This window comes from Symsagittifera roscoffensis, chromosome 7 (genome assembly GCF_963678635.1).
Source record: "Symsagittifera roscoffensis chromosome 7, txSymRosc1.1, whole genome shotgun sequence".
NCBI classification, from domain to species: Eukaryota; Metazoa; Xenacoelomorpha; order Acoela; family Convolutidae; genus Symsagittifera; species Symsagittifera roscoffensis.
In genome coordinates, this window is record NC_087068.1 from 38750150 (window position 1) to 38759479 (window position 9330).

The 9330-nt window shown below is 39.9% G+C and overlaps 1 protein-coding gene across 1 annotated transcript; it reads left to right on the top strand.

Moving 5' to 3' along the window:
- Nucleotides 1–3636: 3636 nt before the first annotated feature.
- Nucleotides 3637–5554, top strand: LOC134852021 (uncharacterized). Its single transcript, XM_063868299.1, has 2 exons — nucleotides 3637–4128; nucleotides 4196–5554. The coding sequence occupies exons 1-2, from the start codon at nucleotides 3637–3639 to the stop codon at nucleotides 5552–5554; spliced, it is 1851 nt and encodes a 616-aa protein (XP_063724369.1).
- Nucleotides 5555–9330: the final 3776 nt, after the last annotated feature.

Here is a 9330-nt window from a genome sequence, read left to right on the forward strand (position 1 = left end):
ATTACGCAATCGGCTGGACTTTTAATTACAAAAAACCAATGGTTCTTGAGATTTATATAGATGAGTTGTTCATTTTTTGTTCCGAAATCATTGCCAGGACTTCAGAAAGAAGAGTTCTTGAATGATTTGTAACAATTTGAGTTTTCTCAATATGGGACAAGACAAGCTAACTTAAAAAATTATAAAGTACATAATCTGAAAAGCAAGAACAAAGAGAATCACTTATTTTTACAGTTAATCATTTTGTTTCGGTATACAACTTATTACCCTCAAATTTTGATAATTTCTGTTTCTCGGATGTTCAGAACTTTGCTCATGAATTATGAGACTTGTTTATCTTAAGTATTGAAGACATGATTAAATTTTTTTTTTCAATTTTCTGGCCGCAACTAATAAATTCTGCATAATCATTATTTTTTCATGTTAAGCATATCAATTTCTTTCAAACTTTTGGTTTTTTAGCGTGTGTTCGACTAGAAAACCATCCTTGGACTTGTTCTCTGGATGTTGCCCCATTTGCTCAGTTAGGTTTCTTGACCATATAGCCCACAATCATTTTTATTGGTATCATGGCGGCTCTAGTGGATGGTACACAATTAGATGCTGCAGTAAACGAAAATCAACAAATTCATGCTTTATAGTTGAACCGGCTAATTTTCAGAATTTCAACACCCAAAAAAGTTTTGCAGCAATAATTAATTCTGTGTTCTAATTAGATTGTACCAATTTAGAGAAATAACTCCTCATAGTTAATAGACTGTGTGAACTTCTAGTTTCAATGTCAGAAGGAGGCTTACTTTGATCAATTGGACTTTGAGAAGTAATTGAATGTTTTATTTCAATCACCCAGTAACCCCAATGAGTTCTTGAGCTGTATACTCTGAGTTTTATTTCACTGTTACTTTGCTACTGGTTTTTATGTTATGTAGTTTGATATGTGCGAAAAAAATTCTTTTTCTTCATCTTCTTATTTTTTGACTTTTTCAAGAAAATAATTTTTTGAAGAATTTTCTGGTTTTCAGAATTTCAAAATACCACGCTCAAGCTGATTTTGAATCTGATGTTTGAAAACTGTTCCGATGTCCACTTGAAAATTTTCCTTTTGTGTCGCAAAAAAATTTTACCATTGTTTCCATTATCGGGGTCCTCTTTTTAATTCTGTTTTTGATTGTTTTTCCGTTCTGAAAAATTGTGAAAATCCCTTCTGAAATCAACTTAGATCCATCCGAAAGGATAAATTTAGGTTGACTTCGCAACTTTTAGTTTCGAAAGCTTTTCTGCATTTTTTGAGCAAAAAGTTTATGTTAGTGGCAAGTAAGTAATTTTTCATTTCTGATTTTGTAAAATCTTATTTTTTGGACTTATACAGAACAGCGAGTGTGCTTATGTTACTGAGTGAACGGATGATTAAAATTTTTTAAACTTTCAATGGGTGTGTCGGAACGGAATTTTTTTTTTCAATATTTCGAAACTCCTCCTACGAGCTTATGGATAGCTCAAAAATTTTACCATCATGTTAAGCTACAAAGTTTTAATCAAGCGACAATGCTAATGGAAAACATGCTGATGGACCAGTCCCCATATAATTCCAGCCATATTGTGTCATCACTTCCACAACTGGAGCAACTTCCTGTCTTGAGTGTGATGCGGTAAGTGTCCTCCATGTATGATCCGGAGCGTCTGCTCTGGTTCTTTTGCGACTCGGCTGAAAAACAAAAAAAAATACATATTTGCTTGTGCATATTTTTTAAGTTTAAAAATTTTAAAAATAACATGGGTCATTTTCATTGTCCATTAATAGGAATAAAGTCTGATAAAAATATGAGAAAACTTAAGAAATTTCATATTATATTTTGACACCGAAACAATTCTTTACAAAAAAAGGACGATGTTGCTGCATTTAAGCCAAATTCTACCACGTTGTTGTTGTATTTGTTGTTGTTATTGTTGATGTATAAGAAAAAAAACTGCTTTTTGCATGATTTTTTGAATTTTTTCCTTAGGCTAATCAAAGGAACAAAAACGTCTCCAACATAACTTGCATTTACCGTGCCTCCAGTAGCGTGCCGAGTGTGAGGGGGCGAGGGCGACCGCCCCTCAAATCTGGTTGCCAAATTTTTAGGTCGATCAATTTGATTTTCCGAGCTTTCCTGAAATAGTACAAGATCCAGAAACACTATTATGTGAAAAGTTTTCTGCGTTTTCTGAAAAATTTGCTGCGTTTTCTGCGAAAAATTTTTTGCGCGATCCCTTTCAATATTAGTTTTATTGGCGCCGAAGGCGCCTTTAGAATAAATTATAGGTCGATCAGCGAAAGTTTTTGCAAAAATTGTTTTCGCTGAACAACCTCAATTTTTTTCCAAAGGCGCCTTTGGCGCCAATACAACTAATTTTGAAGAGGAGCGCGCTGAAAGTTTTTCGGCAGAAAACGCAGAAAATTTTGCAGCAAACTTTTCACAAAACGCAGAAAAGTTTCCACATAATAGTGTTCTTGTATCTTGTACTATTTCAGGAAAGCTCGGAAAATCAAATTGGTCGACCTAAAAAAAAATGGTCGACAAAATTTTCAAAATTTTTTCGAAAAACCGCCCTTCCCTCTAAAAAAGTTTTTGCGCAAGCCACTGCGTGCCTCAATTCAATCTAGAATGATTTCTGATTTGAAAATCCGCCCCGTTCGAGAAAATCCTCGATCCGCGCCTGAGTCTACCACAACCCGACTAATTTCGGCTGCAATAGTGTTCTAATAGTGGACCACGTGAAAGGTCTGAAAGCAAAGATCTTGAGTTAGCTTGGGTATTTTAAATTTGTCAATGTAATTTTAAGGCATAAGTTTGGGCGCCAATACTCCGTTTTTGTTTGGAGCTTGCTTCTGCGGCAAAAATTTTGTTCAAAAACAATAGGTGAATTGAGGAAAATGTTTTGGCCCCAATAGTGTCCTGCTAGGTTAAATTATTTCTACTCTAGGTTGCATGGCATTTAAACTGTTTTCTTTTCGAAAAAAGTTTATGAACTTTATCTACACTGTCAGGGGCTACAATATGTTCAGTTGTCAATCATCTTATTTGCTATTCTTTATTTACTTATCTCTGAGATTTCTCATAGTATAATTAACTGTGAGTTTGGTACCTGCCTGTCAATCAACTTAGAACTGTCTAGCTGTTATGTGTTGACCTCTAGTTCACTCTCTTATTTATGCGAGCTAGAATACAGTCAATTGAGTATTTAACAGCCATCGTTTTATCAACCCTTGTTATGGCGCAGTCAGTGGATGGAGGGGGGAAAAACCCCCTTGGAATTGTGGCTTTCTGGCCTCCGAATCAGGCGGAACCACAACTCTTATGGGAACACAGATTTCATTGGGCAATGGTGGCGAAACATGGACTAGTCTCGTCGGAATATTACTTCGCATCGACATTAACTGAAGCACAGATTAATGACCTGGGTGACATTGGTGGAAAACCACGGGCAGAAGGTGACCGTACACTGATATCGAATCTGTACTTATGCCTGGGACACGAGGGACAGAGAGCCTTGAATAATTAGCATCCACATTTAGATATGGAAACAATACGATACCCACGTTTTTTGGATACATGTGTAGCTCTTTTTCAGAAAGAGCGAAACGAAACGTACGAGATGTACCAGATGTTGTCGCGGAAACAAAAGGAGGCTGAAAGCTTAGAATCGTTCTATGCAGAACTTAGTGGAATGGCGGCAAGATGCAATTTGGGCACCCAGGAGCCGAAAATGGCGAGAGACATATTTATTTTCAACATGAGGAACAGGGACGCGCAGAACGAGCTGTGTGGGGAAACTAAAACCCCGGAGGAAGCATTGAGAATCGCAATGTCATATGAAAGAGGAGACAAATATGCAAAGACTTACAAGGGCGTCGCATCCGGTTCCACGGGAACGGCGTATCCATCGCCAGGGGGTTCCCTGCAGATCAAAACGGAACCAATCAGCAATATTCGTGGATCCAGGGGACGAGGAATGCCAAGGGGACGGGGCCAATACCCAAATCGTGGAGGAGGTCGAACACAAGAACGAATGCAAGAGCGAAGATGTTACAATTGCGATCAACCGAACTTCACCCCAGAACACCGACAACGATGCCCAGCAAGAGCCGTCACATGCAATTTTTGCAAAAGATCGGGCATTTTGAGAGGACTTGCCGGGGAAAACGACAATCCAGGGGGGGGGACAACCGGTTGGATTAATCCAAGGGGATGAGCTATTCGAGGAAGAAGATACCCCCTCGGATGACGTGGGGCCCCAAGTTGCGGCAAATTCGGTAGGTTTCGTTAAACCAGAACACCACAGCTGGTCATCAGAAAGTTCAGACGGCTACATGGTTATGGCAATTAGACGGAAGAAGGAAACAGTATTGAAAGTTGCCGGACCTAAACTCAAAATATACATTAATAGGCACCCGATGAACATTTGGATCGACAGTGGATCATCGATATCCATTTTAACACTAGAAGAATTGAGGAGAACAGTGGGAAGAGCGGGAATTAATTTAAAACAAGATGACACTGACGATGACGAATTCCGGGATTACAGTAACAGTCGGATCAAGATGTTGGGCAGAATGGAACTCGAGTTAGCATTAAACGGCTGGAAGACGAAAGCAGAAGTCCGAGTCATTAGGGGGACCAGACCATCCATTCTGGGACGTGATTTGATGGGGAAACTCGGACTCCAGTTGATGCAAGCAGATCCAAGGGGGGAAGTAATGAATATCCAGGGGACGGAAGCCAATTCATGCAATGAGGGGCACGACGAACCGGAGGATAAGCAGATGGATCAATGGCAATTATACTTCAATAAGCTATTCCCAAAACTTTTTACTAGAGTTGGAAAAATTAGGAACTACAAGGTTCAAGCAGAGTTTTTCAAAAATCTTGTACCAGTGCAGCAGAAGGGACGGAGAGTGCCGGTAACGCTCCAAGAAAAGGTGGACAAGGAAATTGATAAGCTATTAACCCAGGGACATATAGAAAAGTTGAAAGAGTGTTCGGAACTATATTACATTTCTCCGATCGTCTTCACCGTAAAAAAAGACTGGTCCGTAAAGTTAGCATTGGAATCTCGAGAGCTTAATAAACAAGCTCATAAAAACAAATACCAAAATCCAAATATAGAAGAACTTGTAGATACAATAGGACAACTTATTTCCGAGAAAAAACAAGGGGAGATGTACTTTACTACGATGGATCTAACGTACGCGTATGGGCAACTACCGCTTAGTGAAGAAACAAGCGTGCACTCTAACTTTTCTTTGGTGGGCGGACGGTCGACAGGAACATACCGATTCCGAACTGGGTTTTACGGGCTAACGTCCATGCCGGCAGAGTTCCAACGAGTAATGGACTCAATTTTGAACGAACTCCCACAAGCGAACGCATTTATTGATGATATTTTGGTTACAACCAAGGGAACGGAAGTAGAACATATCTCCTTGGTTGAAAAGATCCTCAGGAAACTAAATCGCGAAAACATATCGCTGAAATTAGCAAAATGCGAGATTGCGAAACGAAAATGCGAGTGACTCGGTCATCGTATAACCGAAACGGGGGTTACGCCGCTTAAACGCAAAACATCGCCGATAGACGCATTACAGGCTCCTAAAACAGTCACTCAATTGAAATCGTTTATGGGCTCAATCCACAGCTTGCATAAATATTTACCAGCGATAGCGGAGATGTCAGCTCCATTAAGGCCACTTCTCAGCAAGAAAAACGAACCTAACTGGACCGCGGAATGTGAAAATGCTTTCCAAAACATTAAATTGGGGGTCGCAAACATAGTTGAAATAAAACATTTTAATATTCATAAAGACATTAGAGTTGTTTGCGATGCAAGTCATAATGGCCTTGGAGCGGTTTTAGAGCAATTGGGTACAGAAGGGTGGCGCCCTATCTCTTTTGCATCACGATTCTTAAACGCAGCCGAGAAAAAATATTCCACTAACGAGCTTGAAATGCTGGCGGTGGTATGGGGGCCGAATATTTCAGAAACTACATTTTACAGTTATCACGGACCATAAGGCCCTAGTTTCATTACTTAACGGGAATAACAAGAAAAACAAAACTCTCTTTTCAAGACTGACACTTTGGCTAGACAGACTGATTCCTTTGGCTAGAAGATCGGATTAGCAGATTACTTGTCAAGGCATCCTAGCGAACCCCCTAAACCGATAAGTCAATATGATAATTTGTTCAACGTGGCAAAAAATCGCTTCAATTAGAAAATCCCTTGGTTTCACAAATTATTTAAAACCCCTTGGTGAACGAAATTATCAGGATATTAAAGATACTGGTTCTAAACAGTCTAGACGGTTTTCATCCAATCAGAAGCGAGAACGGATTACATGCCTACAAACAGCGACGGTTGAGGGCGGAAGGTCATGCGTGAAGACACCGACCAATAGGAAACGATCAATTTGCATAACGCGTAAATCAAAGAAATCCAAGGGACATTCAGTGTGCTCTATATATTGTTCCCTCGGAAGACGGTTAAATTGCCCTACACAAAATATTTCACACAAAATGGATAGCGATTCTAATTGTTCTTTCCCAGTATTTGAAATTAAAAATGTTGAAAATGTTGAAATTGATTCCCAAACTAACTCTCCGAATATACTACACTCTCAGATCAACTCTCCGCTTAGATTAGATCAAAACCTATTGAGTAGCGATGAAATAACTGTCATTAACCCTGAAATTGTTGCAATTACTAAAAATACACGGAATTCAAAAATTAATACAGTACTTTCTATACCTTCAAAATTCCCAGGCGAGCTTTTTCCTACCGTTAATCCAAATCAGCAAATTATGTCTATCATTCCCCGTGATTGCAAGGTTATCAAGAAATTCCAAGCGTTACCAGAACTATTTAATTTAGAATTTGTTGCCTCAAACATACCGGCGGATGTGAACTTAGTACGAGTAAAAGAAGCATTGGAGAAGAAGATTAACTTGAAAGAAGAACTCCTGAAGATTGGGAAGTTTTGGGCCCAATACGCAAACGATTTGTCATTACGGGACGACTGTGTGTGGTTGGATGGACGGCTGGTCATTCTTTTGCCATTACAAGTCCCAATTTGAGTCGCGGATACATTATTACCATCACGGTAAACGAAACATGTATGAAGCAGCGCGTGACGTCTGGTATCCCTACATGTACCGCAGTTTGGCAGCAAAGGCCACGTACTGTCAGCAATGCATGGAACTGGGTAAGAACCTAAAATCGTTATTACCCAAGGGAGACATGGGGAAGTTCCCTGAACTAAGGGAACCCAATGAATGTATATAGTTGGATTTCTGGGGGCCAATAAATTACTTAATTGAGAGCAAGAAATATGTCTTGGTTGCTACGGACCGTTTCTCAAGGTGGCCATCAGCAATGGTTACTACCACTAACACGTCAGATAAAGTCTTAAAATTTCTCGATAAATACATAACTCATCATGGAGTACCTCGGAAAATCCACGTTGATCAGGGATCATGTTTTACATCTGATAAATTTAAAAGCTTCTGTGACAACGAGGGCATCGAGCTAATGTACTCCCCAGTGAATGATCATCGAGGCACGGGGTCCGTTGAACGGACAATAGGAAGTTTGAAGAATTTTGTCCTAACATATGCGACTGAAAAAAGCATAAGTCTCTAGAATCTATGGTCGATAAAGCGCTAGGCGCCCTACAATTTTCCAAAAATGCAACTACTAAATTAACAGCTTTTGAAGCTCACCACGGCCGGGAGGCCAACACCGTTTTACGAAATCTTACGAAAAAACCAAGTTTGAAAAATTTGAATTGGAAGAACGTCTTAAAACAAAAATGTTTGTGTTTAGACGAAAATGATCCTGAGATGAGTAAAATTGCATTCCCTCAGCACGCGAATTGGGAGGAAAGGTCCGATTTGACATACGCTCCAGCGTTAAGAAGGGCCCCTATCATGCTTGATAGCGACCAGCAAATGGACACATGTCCAGGGGAGGTATCGGGAGTTGCCCCGAAAATCCAAGGGAGTAGAGACACTGGCCCTAACATCCAGGGGAGTGGAGGCACACGCGACCTATATCGGCGTACCACCAGCAAGACCCTATATCGGTATAAATTATTAAAATCCAATGTAATCTCTGAATCCGAACATACTATCAAGCTAAAAAAACGGATCTGTTCTTAGGAAAAGTGCAGTGGCAGGAAAACCAAAACCCAACCTTCCCAAGAAACGGAAGTCGGCTACGCTCAAGGAGATGTTATCGAGCGCAAAGAAAAGGGCAGTCGATAGTCCGAAATCAAAGAGACCAGAGGCTATGCAAAACGTATCAGTAGCCACCTTCCAGTCTGACAGTTCGGATAGTGAAGATTACCAGCCATTAAATATTATCCCTGCAAGATTACCGATAGAAGTGTTAGCGAGACACGAAGCGATTGCGGCGGGACAAGGCCCAAGCGGCATTACACAGTAGCAGAACGTGGAACGGGAGCAAAAGCAAAATCAAGAGTGACGAGAGCGAAGCGAGGAAAAAGGGGTCAAGAAAAACAAGGAAAGGGGAGCCAGGAATGACCGGCGTTAGTTGCGAGAGAGTGCCTTGTGAATAGTAGCCAAGAAGAAGACGTCGAATCTGGCAGTCAAAGTGAAAGCTCGGGAACCAGAAGGAGTACTAGAAGGAGAAAGCCAGTAGATAAAATGGGAGGAGTCATGATTGAAAATATCCAGGGGGCGGAACAAAAAGGAAAACATCCAGGGGGAGAAGGAAAATGAACCTTACTGAAAAACTCATTCAAAAACTCATTACCCAGGGAGAGGGATGGCCATAAGCCTAAAACTCAAGTTTGTTGTATCGTTTTAGTTGAGGCGGCAGGTTGAAGGTTTAATTATTATATTAAATTTAAATTACTATGTATTTAAATTTTACATCCATACGGAAATGTCAGGGGCTACAATATGTTCAGTTGTCAATCATCTTAGTTGCTATTCTTTAATTACTTATCTCTGAGATTTCTCATACTATAATTAACTGTGATTTTGGTACCTGCCTGTCAATCAACTTAGAACTGTCTAGCTGTTATGTGTTGACCTCTAGTTCACTCTCTTATTTATGCGAGCTAGAATACAGTCAATTGAGTATTTAACAGCCATCGTTTTATCAACCCTTCTTAACACATAGGCTCATTAAGATTCTTTAAATCAAGATTTCCAAAACTTTGAGGAAACGGTTAAAATGATTATGAAGTTTGATTAAATTTTAGCAAAATAATTGGTTAAATTTCAATATCGTTTGCCAGCAACAGACTCCAGCTGCTTGAAACATGAG